General features: G+C 34.3%; 1 protein-coding gene across 1 annotated transcript; it reads right to left on the bottom strand.

Moving 5' to 3' along the window:
- Positions 1–1,183: 1,183 nt before the first annotated feature.
- On the bottom strand, positions 1,184–17,661 carry LOC141287676 (NLR family CARD domain-containing protein 3-like). The gene is made up of 8 exons (XM_073819821.1): positions 17,524–17,661; positions 16,858–16,983; positions 14,835–14,939; positions 13,465–13,569; positions 5,024–5,108; positions 4,639–4,834; positions 2,716–4,546; positions 1,184–1,358 (listed from the first exon to the last, which is right to left on the bottom strand). The coding sequence occupies exons 3-8, from the start codon at positions 14,891–14,893 to the stop codon at positions 1,184–1,186; spliced, it is 2,451 nt and encodes an 816-aa protein (XP_073675922.1). The 5' UTR covers positions 14,894–14,939; positions 16,858–16,983; positions 17,524–17,661.
- Between the last annotated feature and the right edge of the window lie 2,114 nt (positions 17,662–19,775).

Genomic DNA, 19,775 nt, shown 5'->3' with positions numbered 1-19,775 from the left:
TGCACCTATGCTGACAATTGTGGACCCCTCCATGATTTGTAAGTAAGAGAACTTGCAAAATCACAGGGTGATCAAATACTTATTGACCTCACTGTATATATATATACACACTTACAGCCATGGGCGATGCTCCTCGTTGTCCTGTCTGTATATAATATGTATATATATATATATATATATATATATATATATATATATATATATATATATATATAGTTCCTAATCTTATCGAGCCTAGAAAACTGCAGCTTTACATTTCCGCTGGTCTTAGTACACGATATAACTACAGAAGAGTCAAGTTTTAAATAGGACAAATACCGAAACTCGTTGGACATTTTTTAACGCGATGCTACTGGTCTAATAGGATTCAATGATTTATGCTAAGCTATGCTAAAAGTGATATCGCCAGAACAGAAGAACGGCTGAATGAATTTCAAACCGGTAAAACTCAACTTATTAACTTGGGGGGAGTTGTAGAATGAGCCTATTTCCAAAAAAAGTGGAGTGTTCCTTTAATGCTGCCCTGGACACATTTTTACAACTATTGCATTGTCGATTCCAGAACATTTAGTTTAAACTAAGTATTTATAGGTTTTTAACCCAAGTGATCCATGTTATTTTCAGAGTACATCACCACATAAAATATCTATTATTTTAACATACAAAACCGTTAGCCAATTATAGCAGTGGGTGTTCACTTCAATGTTTTGAATGTGCCCCACCTATAACCACAGACTGTTCTGCAGAAAGTGTCAAAACTCACCTATTATATCTAAATTATGATTTTTTTATGTAAAACATTGCTAACATTATAGGTGCATAGGTGCATCACAGAGAACATTATACAATTATTTTAAAAAATGGAGTGCATGACCCCTTTAAGGTTTCAATTATCAAAACTTAACAGGTGTAAAGGTTTTACAACTAAATGAACCACGACATACGAAAAAAAAAAACTCAAAATGGTTGAAAAACAAGATTAAGATAATTAAACATAAGTCTACTCTTAAACCACATTAAAATGCTGTGGTAGAACCTGGAATGTAGAGTTCATGCTGGAATTAAAGTCTACAAATTTCACTGAGCTGAAGCTGTTCTGTCCTCAACTCTGTGGCAAATTATCTAGGTCCATGTAAACAGATGGATCTAAATTCTAAGCAAACACTAGGGGTTGTCACAAAACCTACCTCAGTATCTCTAATTTGCAATTTGTATTCTTCAATGCAGTGCAGAGCAGCTTCACTCCTGAATCTTGCAGATTATTATTGTTCATGTTCAGCTCTTTCAGATTGGTATCTGATCCAAGAACTGTAACCAGAGCTTGACAGCTTTTGCCTGTTAAGTCACAATCATTTAGCCTACAAGAGAAATAAATCAAATCACAGAGTTAGAGAAATGTAATATATTTAAGTACAAAAATTAAATGTATACCAATTATTTTTACATGAACTGTAAATATACTGCATATATATTGGGATTTTTTTTATTCAAATTCCCTTATGCAAAACAAACTAGCATGTTTGAATAAAACTTAATAAAATATGAAACTGAACAATAAGTTTATATCATTAATGGCAATGAGTTTTAAAAGTGCTGCTCTATTATCTTGACAAGTGTCTTGAGGTGGAGAATGAAAAATGTTTGTTGTTTTTAAGTGATCTGAAACCTGCTCAACAGATGAATCCTGCTGACGTTTGGGACTCTTCAAACCGTTTTCCTCTGAGAGCGCTTTACCAACTTCAGATGTTCAACTACACTGATATTCTAGTGTAAAACACGTTCCTTAACTATTGATGAGTTTTGAAATGACTTAAATGTCAGATATGTCAGGATTTACTTGTTTGACTTGTTGAAATAAATTCAGTGAAAGTTTTCAGAAATTACACAAAGTCTGTCCACATCCCAGGTGCTCAATAATGTGTCTTTGACCTTCATTATGTATGTTTTTAATACTGTGTTGTAAATAAAATATACATAATCTAAAACTCCATTCTTTTAATCTTCTCACTTTAGTCCTTACATAATAGTCACAGTCTCATGATGGGCCATCAGGGGAGGGCTCTTTGTCTCTCAGGTGTGAATTGCTAAATATTCATGGGTCATTGCCACTCCTACCCATATCCCTTTCAATCACAAAACATGTTTTAGAAAATTTACATCAATATATTGTTTTCTCTGAATGAGTGAACAAAATTTTCACATCATTTGGTTGAAAAAATTCTAGCCTACCACGTCCAACTCTCAAAAGTCTTGTGAACAAATGTTCTGTATGAGTTTCATGGCCTTATTTCAGTGACTTCAAAACTTTAGATTTTTACTAACCACGCATAAATGTTGTTTTCTCAAAAAACACAAACATGTAAATTGATGTTGCTTTCATGTTATTGTAGCCCAATTTGTGGTAATTACAATGTAATCAGATTTTAGCCATTAATATGTTTTTAAGATATTGAAAAAAACACAAATGTCAGGGCGTGTCAAAACTTATTCAGGCCCCCAAAACACCCTCAGACCACAGAGGGTTAATTGTAAAAGACTGCATTATTTAAAAAAAAAAATTATAAAAAAGTTAAACAAAATGATTTAACCCTACAAGAGTTATATACTTGTAATTTGTACATGGTTAATAATCATTATAGATCAGGGGTGCCCAAACCTGCTATGTGTCAATGTAATATGAGAACAAGACACTACAAAATATATTAAATAACTTACAGAGCTTTTTTGGAGGTTTTGATGACTTCCAATAATCTAATGAGACACTCATCTGATTTCTTGAATTTCTGAAGCTCAAACTCCTCCAGCTCCTCCTCTGATGTCAACAACACAAAGGCTAAAGCAGACCACTGGGCGGGTGAAAGATCAGCAGATGAGAGACTTCCTTTTCTAAGGTGGGTCTGAATGTCTTTCACCAGAGTTTGGTCATTCAGTTCATTCAGACAGTAGAACAGATTGATTGATTTCTCTGGAGACAGATTAGCTTCAAATTTCTGCTTGATGTACTGAACTATTTCCTTTTTGCTCTGGTCATTTACATTTCGCTGTGTCAACAGACCCTGTAAAAGTCGCTGATTGGATTGGAGTGACAAACCAAGGAGGAATCGAAGAAAAAGATCCAGATGTCCATTATCACTCTCTAGTGCCTTGTCCACTGCAGTCTTGAGCAAATCAATCATGGTTTCATTTTTGTTTTTCTGTTCTGTAGAGTCTTGATCAAACACATATTTCTTGTTGATGTCTAGAAACAGATGTGCATAAAGGGCTGCAATAAACTCTTGAACGCTCAAGTGAACAAAACAGTACATGGTACCAAAAACGATACCAGTTTCCTCTTTAAAGATCTGTGTACACATGCCTGAATACACTGATGCCTTATGTATATCAATACCACAGGCTTCTAGATCTGTGTCATAGAAAACTACATTGTTTCTTTCCAGCTGATGAAATGCCAGTTTCCCCAGTGAAAAGATGGCATCTTTATCCCAGGAAACATCTGGTGTATATTCTCCATCATACTTTCGTCTGCTCTGCTGGATCTGAAATCTGAGAAAGTGTGTGTACATTTGTGTCAGAGTCTTGGGAGTGTCATCAGTATTTGACTCCGGCAGTGTTTTGGAGGCATAGTCAGCCTGATTGTTTTTCACAACATTATTTCTTTTCTCCTTCAAAGCATTCTGGAGAACAGTGGCTGAAATCCAGCAGAAGACTGGGATGTGGCACATGATGAAGAGACTCTTTGTTTGTTTAATGCGATCAATGATTTCTTTGGCCAGATTCTCATCCATGAATCTTTTTCTGAAGTACTCCTCCTTTTGTGCATCATTGAATCCTCGTATCTCTGTCAGCCAGTCGATACAGTCAGGAGGAATCTTACTGGCAGCTGCTGGTCTGGTGGTGATCCAGATGAGAGCAGAAGGAAGCACATTTCCCTTGATGAGGTTTGTTAGGAGAACATCCAGAGTGACTGGTGATGAAACATCAGACCACGTCTCATTACTATCAAAGTTCAGAGGAAGACGACATTCGTCCAAACCATCAAGGATGAACAGAATTTTTAAATTATTCCACCTTTCAAGGTTCAGTCCTTCTGTCTCAGGGAAAAACTGAGTTATAAGGTCCATCAAACTTAGTTTTTCTTTCTCCTTTAAGTTCATCTCTCTGAATGGAAGAGGAAATATTAAGATGATATCTTGATTTTCTTTTCCTTGGGCCCAATCCAGAACAAACTTTTGCACAGAGACTGATTTTCCGATGCCAGCAACTCCTTTTGTCAGTACAGTTCTGATCTGCTTGTCTTGTTCAGGTTCTTTAAACAAATTTTTGCATTCAACCTGTATTTCTTGTGATTCATGACGTCTGGAAGCAACTTCAATCTGTCTTACCTCATGTTCAGTATTGATCTGTTCACTACAACCCTGAGTGATATAGAGATCTGTGTAGATGTTATTCAGAAGTTTAGAGTCACCTTGCTTTGCTATTCCTTCAAAAACACATTGATACTTCTTCTTTAAGCTACATTTTAGCTGATGAATGAAGACCAGCTCATCTAAACAAAAACAAAAATTCAGAATATTTTAATCTTATTTTCTCTCCTACATTTATAAGTGACAGTCTGACACATTGTCACGAGTCTCTTACTTTCTAAAGTATCAGCAGCATCATCTTGCTTCATCTCTCTCAGGAAGTAGAGTGTGAGATCAAGAGCTGCTTCTTTGATACTGCATCTATTCTCATTAAAATCCTTCACAAAGTATTGCAAGTCCTCTTTTTGTAATATTTTCTGAAACTTGTCCAGTTCTTTCTTTAGAAATGTGATTATTTTGCTCTCAAGGTCCTACAAAGCAGGACAAAAATAAAAGAAAGAAAAACAAAATCCATATTTGGTCAAAATTATTATTAATTTGAGACAAACGTTAATTAGCTGTCAGTTTCAATTATACATTATTTCTTATTAAAACCGAGAGATAACATTTCTCTCACACTCCTATCTAATAACAATTGTATGTCATGTTTTTTTTTGTACCTGGAAGATCTGCAGGAAACTGTTTGTAAAGTCCTTGTGGTTCCTGTTAGTCTGGAAATCTGGATCTGAGGTTTCATTCTGAAGCCTGTTGCTGAATAGAATAAATCAAAATACTGCATTTCATGGGTAAAAATGAGTAAAATATCTTGTCAATATTTTTAGCAAAGAGAAAAACAATATTTTGATAACTTTTTAAACAAGAAAGTTTCATGATAATTATTCACTGATACAGTCTACCTGTGAATGAAAATAAGAAACACATTAAATACCATTTGGTTTGTGATGCTGTTACTTCACTGAAGTTTGGCGGGTTATCTTCCTTTGACCAGTCACTCTTCACAGACACAGAGCTGGACACATGTGAGCCTGATCTTACACTATTGACACAGAGAGAAAAGAAACTTTACTACAGGACGTTCATCTGTGTTTTATATTGCCACTCATTCTCTCTAGTCCTTCACAGAAATGCTTGCAGAGTTTTGAAGATAGCAGACATTCTTGTTTACAGACTCACATTTGTTTAACATTTTCTGTAAAGCATTTCTGATCTAATTGAACACAACTTTTTCCTTGTTGAGAAATGTGAGTGCTACACAGTTCTGTTAGCATATTTCAATTAAAGGGACCATATGACTCTATTTTAAAAGGTATTTGCTTTGTTTATTGGGTGTAACAATAACAGTAACAATGTCATCATAATAATTATCATATCCATTTCACCCCGAGTCCAAGTCTGAGCTGAAAATCTCAAACTGGTAAACTTTTTTTTTTTTTTTTTGCAACTCTCTTACCTTTCAGATACAATCTTATAAGATATCTCTATTATGTCTATGTTCTACAGTGCGAACATTTCACTCGCATTTGCGACTAAAAATTAGTACATGTGACTGTAAAAAAACATTTATGAGCACCATGTGCGACTGACCCGATCAGCATATTAGTGTTTGCGCTCAGCGGAGCTTCAAAGGTTTCTACGTTTTTGCAACGTTGAGTAATGTAGGCTATCAGAGATATATCTCACCAATGCTTTCATAAATAAAATGTAGAAAGAGTGTAAATCAGAGACTGATTGTACAATAAAGAGAGCGTCTTTTTTATATAATAGAGCTTTGTGATATCGCGAACTAAGATGAGTGACACCTTTTAATAATTTTTTAGGGAGTTTGTAAATGAGATATTGATCTAATACAGCAGTTAATAAACAAGAAATTATTATTAAGTGACTTACATTGACTGACTACAACACTATGCCTGATTTTGCTCTATTTCCTCGTCAAAAGTAGTCTGAAACAAGTCACAACTGCGCGCATATATCCATTCAAAAAGAGCGCCAGCGGTGTTTGGTTTATGAATGAAATGTGCGTTTTTAAACGAATCTAGTGAAATGATTCACTTTCCCATTCTTAAAGACTGTACTTGCTTTATTCCCGAGTGAACCATCCGTTCAAAAGAATCAAATGAATGATATGATTCAGTAATTAAATCAGTGTCTTGCCGCCATCTGCTGGCAGATCTGTTCAGTTATTTAAATCTTTAATATTTCTGTAGTCATAATTTAATTAAAAACATTAATCTCAACATGAATTTATGATTTTGATTGCATTAATTTCACCTCTGAGCCTCATTAAACACATGAAAGGGTAAAAACAAAGGTAAAAAAACAAAATTCCCCTGTAAATCAATTTGAGGAGTCAAATATCAACTCATAATAGGAAGGCAAAACATTTTTATCAGTTTTGATTATTGGTTAGAATGTGCTCCTAAAATTTTGACTGTGCTCCTAAATTCTTTAACTTAGTGCTCCTAGCAAGAAAAGTAAGCATAGAGCCCTGAGCCATTTTATTTATTTATATTGTCAGACAGCTAAAACATTTTACAAAATGTGTCAAATCAGCTGTTCAAATGGATTGGCATGCTGAAAAGATTTGTCTATTCTTATTTTTGTTGAATGATAAATATACTTAAAAATCACTTTAACTCTGCATTTAGAGTCAGAGCCATGTTACAAGTGTTGTATCATATTACAGTTCTTATTTTTTATATATATATATATATAAAAAAACTTTTATATATTCTATTAATATTAATAATATTGTATTCTATTGATGTTGATTTTACTAGTAATATTCTAATCTGTATTCTCCCTCAAATGATCATTGTTTGGAAAGTATTTGTCATGTTCTGACAATAAACCATAAATAATAATTAACTTTGTGGTTTTTCTTTCATAAAGATTTTACGGTAACACTTTACAATAAGGTTCATTAGTTAACATTAGTTAACCACATTAGTTAACATGAACTAATAATGAACTGCACTTATACAGCATTTATTAATCTTTGTTAATGTTAATTTCAACATTTACTAATACATTATTAAAATGTTGTTAACATTAGTTAATGGAGTGTGAATTAATATGAACAAACAATGAGCAACTGTATTTCTGTTAACTAATGTTAATAAAGATTAGTAAATACAGTTACAAATGTATTGCTCATGGTTAGTTCATGTTATTTAATACATTAACTAAAGTTTAACTAATGAACCTTATTGTAAAGTGTTACCGATTTTACATTTAGCGTGATAATTATCGATATCGACTGATATGAAAAAAATTATCGTGATCATTTTTTTTTGCCATATCGCCCAGCCCTAGGTGGTTTATTGTATTTTATTTACAATTTATTTAGGTGTGTATAGCTCAGGTGTGTATGAACTGCAGCTCCTTAAAGTGTGCTGTACACAAGCTAACCTTTGGTTAGAAACGGCTCAGGAACAGCATGATAAATAAGTCTTAACCACTGATTCCAAACAAAGTCGGTTTGCTTTCGTATCCAAACACACAACGTCTCCACAACATGACGACAACACTACAACTCACTGAAGCCTCGTCCTCTCTTTGTGTATACCTTTGGACAGAATTCTGCAAATTTTTCACAGAGCAATATTTGGACTTCAGTCAAGGCATTTTAGGCATTTTTGGATCAGTGTTCTTTGCTAGATAGAATAAATCACTTTGCAGAAGATTATGATTCTGATTTTTAGTTCTCGTGTTTAATTATTGGCTACTTTTTTGTTATTTTGTTAATTAGAAAGTTATATAGCTCTGAAGTTCTGCAAAGCATTTGTAAAAAATAAAAGAAGGTTTGTTGAGGTTTTGTTTTTTTACAGCAAACATCTGAAACTCCAACAGTGTTTAAAATGATTCTCTAAAAACAGAATCCTGTTTCTGTGAGAGACTCATCTCAGACGGAGAGTCCTTTCCTCGCTTCTTCTAACATACTGCAGATAAACTGGCAGAGATCAGCACTGGGTTGCGAAAACAATCTGCTGTTCAGTTTGACCAAGATTCAAAAATGAAACATGATTATAAGAAATGTGCAAAAAACAATTCTCCTTCAAAAACAGAGCACACTGCTCATTTGTCACACCATTTCAATTAAAAACAGGCAAGATCATTTACTGACTTGTAGAAATTAAAATCAATAAAAATTCTGGCTTTGACAAGAGCAAAAAACAAAACAACAACATCCTGTCCAGCTATCTGTTCAATCATGTTTTTTTCTGCTCATGAACACTGCTAATTTACACAATAAACCACAATAAAATTCAGTAATTGAAATTTATGACATCTCCTTTTCACATATTTAACACCTAAAATGAAAGTTTCTATCGAAAAGGTTTAGGTTTATATATTTAATCGCTGATTAAATCCCCCACTTTATTACAGCCAAAACACTTTTCTTGACCAGTTGTCGCAAAGACAACATAATTGTCATGACTCTGGGCTTCGCCTTTCCATTCTCCACACGATGTCGCTGTTTCTCTTACTCCCGCAACTTCACTTCCCTGATCGTGTACACCTCTCTTGATTATGTCACCCGTTCTTCCCCAGCTGTTCACTATTATCACAGTCTTTATAATCTCCACTCGTCCCCCACTCTGTGAGTCTGCATTGTTTTCCTGTTTCCTGTCTTCGTGTTGGCCGTTTGTTTGTTTGTTTATTTGTTTATTGTTCATTAATTAAAAACACTCACCTGCATTTGGACCCTGACCTCATCCTTCGTGACAATAATCAAAATCATCAATCCGGTATTTAAAAGTGAGATCCAGCTCAGCGTCGTCTCTCACAATCATGTAAATAAATCATCTAAATGAAACAAAATGCTTTAGCAGTGGGGATCCGCTTCCAATTGGGATTTTTTTAAATTGGGGATACCACTTTGCCGTGACGGGAAAGAGACTGCATTAACAATTCATCGCTGATAAACGGAGGAACATTCAACAGCGTTACTTTTTTAGACCGCATTGAACAGGTGTAAACAAACCATCAACAACAATTCCTCACTCAACCAACTCATTTGCTTTTTCTACTATATTTAAAAAATTGACTATTCATTTTTGACACCGACCGAATGCTTTCATGCCCAACAACTTCTCCTATAGCCAGACAACAGTCCTCTACACTCACAGCCAACGCGACCTTCACTGCATGACGCCGTGTGAGTGTGTTCAACACCCATTCCGGGGCCGTCATACTTCCCCAGGGGTGTAAAATACTTGAATAATTTTACTTGATTACTGTACTGTACGTATTATTTCAGGGGATTTGTACTTTACTCAAGTACAAATTAAACTGACTACTTGTACTTTTACTTGATTACATTTCTGAAGACAAAAACAGTACTTTTTACTCCTTACAATTTTATTTCATCTTGAAAAGTACATTACTTTTTTATTTTATCTTATGCACATTAAATATGGTATATGGAATCACAAACGTGCATGCCTGACATGACAAGCAATGATCAATGTTTTCATGCATCAAGCACACACATTGCTACTTTAGTTATGATTTTTTCAGGTAAATGGCTAGCTTTAAAACTTCACCATCAAATCTGAGGAAGCATATTGAGGTAGCAAAATTATGCAAAATTATGTTAATTCATTATTTGTTCATTATTTTTATAGAGCCATTAGCTGTGTAATATATTAGCTGAATGCACAACATTGAGTGCAAATAAAATCAGTGATAAGAATTTAAATACAATTAATATTTTTGTGGGATTTAAAAAAAAATAAATGTTACAAATCTCCCCAAAAAAGTATTTAAATAAACATTGTATGTTAAATTAATTGTATTTCATGTTTAGTCATGTTCTTACCAGATAGTGGATAGGTTGCATTTACAATATGTCATTATATGACCCATTGAGTAGGAATTAATATTTTGTACTTTTATTAATTACATTATTTGCTCATTAATTAATCAAATTAGTCGCAAATAATTATTTATCGGTATTTGCTGAAAAAAAAAAAAAAAAAAACTAAATGTCCCAAATAAACAATTAAAAGATTTATTATCCTTTTAGACAGTCACATTGAATAGACAACAAAAAAGTGGCCTTACAAAATATTAATGTTTTATGTTTTAATTCTATGACTCACCTCATTAATTCAACACATTCTTGTATTCTGTCTGAAATATGTTTCTAGCCTCTGCATCACATCTTGCTCTTCAAAGGGATAGTTTACCTAAAAATGAAATTTCTCTCACTATTTACTGAACCTCCGTCATCCCAGATGTTTATGACTTTCTTTCTTTAGATGAACACAAGCAAAGATTTTTAGTCCATATAATGGACTAAAATCCGAGAGACAGAGCGTCCTCTGGCCTTCGGATAAAGATTTACTGCTGATCACAGATCACATAGAAAAGGTGATCACAGATCACCGTGCAGTGGTGGAAAGAGTACTGAAAATGTATACTCAATTACAAGTACCGTTACATTGCTGAAACTGTACTCAATTACAAGTAAAAGTACTGGTGTTAAAAAGTAATTAAGTAAAAGTACAAATTACTCTTCATAAAGCTAAACAACATCTTGTTGTCTTCTCCCAATTACTTTCCGCCATCACCCAACTGTTCTACACGCAACTTTTGCACTGTTTTTTTAGACTGTGTATATCCTGATTTGATAAACATCCCTCACCTCTCTGCTTCATTAAAAATTTAGCCGAATCAATAAAGAGCTCACGATTAGGAAAAAAATCAGTTACTACCACATTTCTTTTACCTTTTGTATTACTCAAAAATATTTGTACTGTTTCTAAACTATATCCACTTGCTACATGTCCCACTAATTCCAAGACTTCTGCTTCTCCATAACTAAGAACAGACGAATCATCAGCAGAGGAATCATCGGACGCTTCATCTGTATCTTCTTTTACTATTTCCTGGCTTTTTCTAAATGCTTTAGACTTATAAACCTTTTGACTCTTTCCTTTTTACTACTGGGACTTTAAAAATATAAAATGTCCTCATTCGTCATTGTTCCTTCCTCATCCAACTCTATTTATGAATTTTCATTTGGGTCCCTGCTTTGTGACGTTTCAGCTTCTATAATATCACTAACCTTGGATTTACTTTTTTCTCCTTCCCCACTTTCCATTTCCTCATTTTCTCTGATATTTTCAACTATCAACTCCTCGTTACTCTGATGCACTCGATTTTCCGACTCTATCTCATTAACCGACGCAACAACCTTCTTATCTTTAGCGCTACTTACTTGTGCACCATCCTGTACATCACTCTGCAAGGAAGCGGCCTCAATGTTTCCAATACCACAGCACTATTCATCCTTTCTGCCGACTTTATACAACTGTGCCCCACTATCAATGCTACAGCCAAAACACATTCCTCAACTGAAACTTCCACGCCGACCGGTATTTTAACACCATGTCGCCTCGTTAACTGTTCAAGCGCCATGTGTCAAAAAAGGAGGCTATGGCCAAAACCCGAACAATCCCCTCAAACACCGATCGTAAACTATTCTTATTTGACACAAACAAAAACGAAATGGGAAACAATTCACTGCAAGATAGACAAAGTTAGAAAAGAGAAAGTAGCAATCATGCTACAAAGCTCTCAATCATGCACCTCACCTCACGCACTTGCCACACTCGCGCATGCGCACAGAGAGAGAGAGAGAGAGAGAGAGAGAGAGAGAGAGAGAGAGAGAGAGAGAGAGAGAGAGAGAGAGAGAGAAAGAAACGTTTGGAGCAAAAACCGGCCAGTTTCAGCTCAGTGACAGGGAGTGATTGACAGCTAATATGATCTCAAATCTGCATTAAAGTTAAGAATGTAAAGATTAAGTTTAATTGGTTATGTAATGTTGGAGAGAACATCAGCTCACAGCAGTCTGTGCAATAGTTAGGCTACAGAAAGTTTTGTAAAAAAATAAATAAAAACAAGTCGCACCACAACAATTTCTCACACTCACAAATGCTCCCAAATAAAATTTGATGCCGTGTAGATTAAATTTTGGGAGCATATGTGAACAAAACGGTCGCAATTTCGAGCCCTGCACCGACTATTGCAATATGCCTTCCCAGGACGTCTACAAGATGGATAAAAATGCTGATGAAGTCAAGAAAACATGAGACATAACACACAACAGTATGACTGTTTATAAAGTGTAAAACATAAACAAATAAAACATTTATTCTGTGGCACCTAAAAAAAATTATTTGTTTCTTATAGGAGCCAATGGCTCCTTACTCGATTTTTTTGTCTGGAGCCCTGCCTGAGTCTATGTCTGAGCTGAACATTTCACAGTGGAAAGCTTTTATTTTGCAACTCTTACCTTTCAGATACAATCTCATAAAGTTATAATTTTTCTTCTTCACTGAAACAACTTTATGTCCTGAAGTGCCAACATAAAATTGTTATTTAGGTGTGGGTTATTGTATTTACAATTTATCTAGATGTGTGTAGCTCATGTTGTTCACTGGAAGCTGGGAGAAAATGCACTGCAGCTTCATAAAGCATGCTGTACACAAGCTAACCTTTGGGTTGTGCGGCTCAGGAACAGCATGATAATTAAATCTTAACCACTGATTCCAAACAGAGTAATTTGAAAGTAATATTTGGACTTCAGTCAAGGCATTTTAGGCATTTCTGGACCTGTGTTCTCTGTTAGATTTAATAAATCACTTTGCAGGACACTATAGCCTTTGTAACTTTAAACTAAAATTTGCAGTTCTGCAGTTCTTGCAGTTTTAAGGTTTTGTCTTTTGCAGCGAACATCTGAAATTCTCAAAATACTGTACTGCTGAGGAAAATATGACTTTTTCGGGGGTTTTTTAGTATTTATTGGCTTTTATTACTTAGATGACAGGAAAGAATTGGGTAGTAGAGAGAGGGATCGGCATAGGACCTCGAGACAGGAATCGAACAAGAGTCTCTGAGAGCGCAGATGCACTGTATATGTAGGTGCATTAACCACAAGGCTATCGGTGCAGACTCTTTTAAACATTTTTATCAAGGAGAAAAACAGTACTTTGACAAATTTATGAACTATAAAGTTTTATGCTAATTATTCAATGATACACTTTCTGATACAGTCTGTGTAAATAAAAATAAGAAACGTTTCAAATACCGTTTGGCTTGTGGTGCTGTTTCTTCACTGAAGTCTGGTCCTTCATGCTTTGAGCGGTCACTCTTCACAGACACAGAGCTGGACAGATGTGAGCCTGATCTTAGACTAATAACAAAGAAAGAAAAGAAACTTTACTACAGAAGGTCCATTTGTGTTCTATATTGGCACTTATTCTCTCTAGTCCTTCAAAGAAATGTTTGCAGAGTTTTAAAGATAGCAGTCTTTGTGTACAGTCTTACATTTGTTTAACAATTTCTGTAAAGTATTTCTGACGAGAGACTGCAGAGAACCTTTTTTTTTTACTAAAATAGTTACTTTTTTTTTTTTTCAGCGAACATCTGGAACTCTAACAGGTTTTAAAATGCTTCTGAAAAAAGACCCAGTCTAACCCACTGATCTATAATAGAGAACTTCATTGTTCATGACATCATAAAAGTGAAGCCACCATATTGGTATTCCCCACTTTCTCTATATAATTTATTTGTTGTCTGAAATTAAATCATTACAATTAATAGACCTAACTTACTAAACTTTTTTTTTTTTTAATGAAATTGTGATCACAGTAGACAGTTTTTGTATTAAAAACATTTCATGACATGACACGTAACAGATTACACTAACAATTTGGTCACCCTTCCACCTATAGGAAGAGAAAAAAGATTTAGACTAGAATGGAGACAGATCTGAACACAGGGCATGCGCACATCAATCTAACGTTATTTTTATCACAATGTACAACAATAATACTGTTTTATGTATAATAGTAAGGGCTAAGTGTAGACATTAAAAAAACACAATCTTTTAGGTAGAACAATTAATTTCATTGTTAGTTTCAGGTCAGAGCTGTACCCCTTCTAGCCACAACCCTGCCCCCTGCCCTACCAGGACATGCAATAAGTCATGAGAGGTGTCCTATTTTGCCAGAGAAGGCAAATATGGTAATATTTCTGCAAAAGAATTGCTGAAATTTGAAGCTGTTAAATTATTGTAGTTGGGTTAGGTGGCTTAGATTTTATTGTTGTGTTTTGTATTTACTTATATATTAATGTATACTTTAAACTTTTAATACATTTTTCATTTTAAAGAACCTTTTTTGTCCAATAAAAAGATATTCTTGTGTCATCCACCATTTTGTGGCTTTTTTTAAAAGTATCGGTTCAGGCACCGGTACCGTTTTAAAAGTATCGATTTGGCACCGGTATCGAATAAACCCCAAACGATACCCAACCCTAGCTCAAACTGGCTAAAACCAGCCAAGACCAGCCTAGGCTTTCAGCAGGAACCTCCGGTGGCTTTACTGCCTGACGGCAGTTTGGAACGCAATGAGCAGCAATGCAGTCATTAGGCCCTATACAGATCAGTGGTCTTACCTCCGTTTCCGTGAAAGACTCATTTCAGACTGAGTGTCCTTTCCTCGCTTCTCTGACATACTGATCAGCACTGGGTTGTGAAAACAATCAGCTGTTCAGTTTGACCTGGAGATGATGGACGTTAATGAGATGAATACATAATATTATGTTGAGTTAGCCTAACCCTAACCCAACACCAACAAAAAACACTGTATAAAATAAAGTGAGTTACAAACAAATGCATTGCCATGTAGAAAACCAAATGGTCTTAATGCGAAATGGCGGGTTTAAAAATACTTTTTTATACTTATTATAATTATTTATAATACTTATTTCGCATCACAAAAACAACAGCAAAAAAAACAAAAGCGTAAATAAGGAAAAAAAACATTCAGAAACACATTAGTTTTCAATAACCTCTTTTGGAAAACTTACCTGCAGTCTTGTCCACTAAGAAGAAAATTTATAAGCATTTGAAATGCTAATTATTCTATCCTTTAGACATGTAGCTTGTCAGCAATTTTACAAGATCATTTTGTGGATCTTTATGTCGTGGCCTCGATATGCTATTATGAGGGAACGACATGCATTTCTCGTACATCTCGGAGACATCTATTTGACGTCTGCATTTCCATCTGCAAGACGTAGTTTGCTCATCTGCAATACGTCTATGGGATGTTTCCTATCAGATGTCAAATGTATGTCTATTAGATGTGTTATAGAAATGAGTGCATTATTAAATTATTATCTTAACAATAGGGGATGATTTGTATTATTATTATTAGCCTATTATTATTGGTTGTATTTTTATTTTCATTTTTATTTGTTTTTCCCCCTTCATTTTGATCTCTTTACTTAACGTTCTACAGTAGTCAACATTTGAAGTGGATCAAAAAAGTTAATCAAAGTTGTCCTAAGACAAGAACAGGTATTGTTTTGGTTTTAGGACAACTTTGATGGAAGGTTTTGATCCACTTTAAATGTTGACTACTGTATATGTAAATGATACTGTAAATGCTATGTAAATATGAATGTGATTTTTACTGGAATGCAGTTTAAATGTTGAATTTAACGTATTTTATTTTGTTTCATCTAATTAATGGACTAGCCTATAAAAATACTGCTGAGGAATTTATTATTTATGGTAATTGTAAATAAAAACAAGCTCACTTATCGTCACACATGGGCATAGATAAAATCATAATGTCAAAACTTTATTGGCATTATTGTCAGGCGTTAACAAAATATAGCCCTAACCAATAATAAAAGCCTAATAATAATAATAATAATAATAATAATAAATAAGTGACTTATATTTTTATATTTATTGTGTATCGCTTTCATTCTGCTTCATTCCCAAATGAATCAGCCGTTCAAACAAATCAGCTGACTTGCCGCCACCTGCTGCCGAATTTAGTTTCATTGTAACGTTTAATTTGATAAATATATATAAAATTGTATATTTCAAACATTTATCTCAACATTAATTTATGACTTTATTTGAACTTATGCCACCTCTAAGCCTCATTAAATGTCTGAAAATCACCTACAATCCACTTTTTTGTTCTTCTATGCCACCTCTGTAGTACAATTTTTTTCTATTAATATTAATTTTATACGATTGGTAACTTATTTGTCTTATTCTGCTTATTATTATATTGTTTTAATTAAAAATGTGAATCTACAATCATTAGAAATCAATAATTAAAAATCGTATACTTTTTCGACATAGATAATGACATACTTTTAATCAATTTGGAAAAAATACCATTACAAAGAAAAAAACAAAAAGAAAATGCCATAGAAGATTTTTTTTTTTTTTTTTTTTTTAATTAGGAGGACAAGCACTACAAGGAGGGAAAACTGCTCCTAAAGTGAGTGTATGACAGGTATGGCTGTGGAATGGTGTTGCTTTAATCTCTGCCCTTGGGAGAAACTAAATTTTATTCATGACAATAGCAAGAAAAAGTCTCCATTATTGATGGAGCTTTATTATTCACAGAAAGAGTTTAATATAATTACCTAAAACCAGACTCAGTCTTACCTCTGTTTGTGTGAGAGACTCATCTCAGACGGAGAGTCCTTTCCTCGCTCCTCTGACATACTGCAGATAAACTGCTCAACACTGGGATCTTTGTGTCTCTGAAGACGATCAGATGCTCATCATGACCTGAACATGACAATGTGTCACTGAGACCAATATCAGGATAGTTCAGAGGAATAAATGATGAAGAAAAACAACCAGTGCTGCATGTTTGAGTTAAACAATCAATATAAAAGCATGTAATTGGTGTCATAATCTCTTCAGATCACTCACAACACATGCCTTTATTTACATGAACATCACTAAGCAGCAACTTTCGGACATTAATTTGTTGCTCGGGCTTATCGACCTCTCGATCCGAAAGGACAGATTTGACGACATAATACAATCGGCCTCGCCCTCGGTCTGAAAATGTTAAATTGATATAATAATAAAGCTTTTAGATTTATTCATAAACGGTACTTTTTTTTTAAAGAGGTGTAAAAATGTTTTAACATGCGTCGTTTTTTAACGGGTTGTTTTAGTAATATCTTCCTGCCTCTCGGTCGTTTACTTCGGCGACAGGTATAAGTTATAACTTAACAAATCATGTTACATATAGCTATGAAATCCATTCATTATTCTTCTAAATAACTGTAATCGTGAAATTACCCTATTCAAACTTACTTGCAATAGTTCAGATGATCTTGTGCTGTAGGAACAGAATCCGGAAGTCTTTAAAACACTTTCGGTTTGTGATCGCTGTTAAACACACCTGTGCGATCAACACGACTGATGTTTGTCACATGATACACTCCATCAAAGTCCAGTTAACAACAGATCTAGTGCATTACTGACACCAACTGGACAGGAATGTAATGCACAAACACACCTGCTTTCTCCTATATAGGGAGGCTGCAGACGCAAGGCAGATCCAAGGCCCAGACAGTTTTGCGGCCCAGGCAGTTTTACACCCCTGTTGTTCCTGATGTGTCCAGTAGGGGGAGATTGATGTCCGGCGAAATAGCATAAATCAAATCAACGCACACGCTTTACACATTAATCCACATAAATGTTGACTTTTTTTTTTTTTTTTTTTTTTTTTTGAGTGAATTTAAATTTAAACGCTACATTAACACATCAGATAGATCATGTAATAATGCACTAATGACACTTAGTTATAGATATGATTTTAACTGTTGGTATTCATACACAGCCCACAAAAGACAACTGAACTGCAATTAATCGTAGGCTAATGTTTTTGTAAATTGAAAAATGAATACACAGTTGGATCAGATGGATGTAATGTGATCAGCTGTAACCTATTTACTGTACTTTCATATAGAGAGATTGTGTGATAAAGTTACATTCAGATAATAACCAAATTTATCCCATCAGACACACAGTGATTTGGGCCATTGATAAAATATCTGTTGTATTCACTACTGGTTGCCCTACAGCAACAGAACTTTATTAAAACAAACAGAATTCGCCCCTTTCTAACATTCCAAGGCCATTTCTCCATTTGAGAAGAAAAAGAAAACTTTTGTGAACAACATTTTTTATTTACACCATTATTAATGACAAACAGTGATGACCCTAGGGCTTGTCGATCTTCTTTAGATGTAGTTCTATCCTCATGTCAAAATACTCCCTCTTACTGATAAAAAAAGCAAATGGTTAATTGTAAATAATATCATGATGTCATGTTTGATTATTTTTTCTTTATACATTATCCCTGCAATATCTTGTTGATGACAGGTCCTCCTTTCTCCTCCAAAATTAACATATAATTAGCCAGCAAACAATTAAAATGCTCTCTTAGCTTTATATTAATCAAAACAAGATACACCATAAATAAATGAGCACCAACTATCACAAACATGATAAAACCACATTAAGTTCAAATAAACTTTAATTAGATATTAGATAATCTCATTTATAAAAGAAACAACTCAACCCAAATTCTTTACATTCAAACCATATGGGACCAAAGTTTTTAATGTGGGATTTATCATGTTTGTGATTGTTGGTGCTCAATTATTGATAGTGAATAATTTGTTTTCTTACATATATAAACTTAAGAAATACTTTTTTAGTTTGCTGTAATAAAAATATTTGAATATCGAGGGAAAGTCTTTTTATTTTAATTATTTTGTTTCCAAAAATTAAACTTGTATGTTTTATTAGTTCACTACACACAAAGTGAAATATTTCAAGCCTTTATTTCTTTTAGTTTTTATGATTATGATAACAAACAAAACAAAAAAAATCCAGTATTTGACTAAATTAGAATATTTAATGTGACCAATAAAAAAAACGGATGTTAAACCCCAAAATGCAGACGAGCTGAAGGCCAAATATCAAAGCAACTTGGGCTACAACACCTCAACTGTGTCAAAGGCTGATCGCCTCCATGCCACGCTGCCTTGATGCTGGAATTAGTGCAAAAGGAGGCCCAACAAAGTACTGAGGACATAATACTGTACTGTAAGAATTAATGTGTTTTGAAATGTGGTTTCCTTGAGTTAATATTTTGTAGTTTTCTATTGATTTGCAGTTTACTTCAGTTAAGAGTGTGATGACATATTTCTGTGTGGGAATGTTTTGGCTTGTGTTCTGTCTGCCTTTTTCAGGGTCGTCCGTTGCCAGGAAAACAGTTGGGTGCGGCTGCACTCTTCTACTGCTGATTATTCTCTTCTTTAAGGCTCTGAACTATCTGTACTTTTCCCTCACATATTTGGAAGTGCTTCTTATATTTTGATATGTGAACCCGCCTACTTGAAGGTTTGTAAGGGTGCTGTATAAAAGATGGGACTGCCCCATCTACTTTAGTAGATAGCAATAAACCACTTGTATTAGCATTTGGTGTGTTGTTGTCTATTCCAAGCGCTTGTTGCTGATCCACTCGACAGACCTGAAAAACTGCAGTGACCCAG

This window comes from Garra rufa, chromosome 15 (genome assembly GCF_049309525.1).
Source record: "Garra rufa chromosome 15, GarRuf1.0, whole genome shotgun sequence".
Classification (NCBI taxonomy): domain Eukaryota; kingdom Metazoa; phylum Chordata; class Actinopteri; order Cypriniformes; family Cyprinidae; genus Garra; species Garra rufa.
This window is presented reverse-complemented; position numbering and strand designations above follow the sequence as displayed.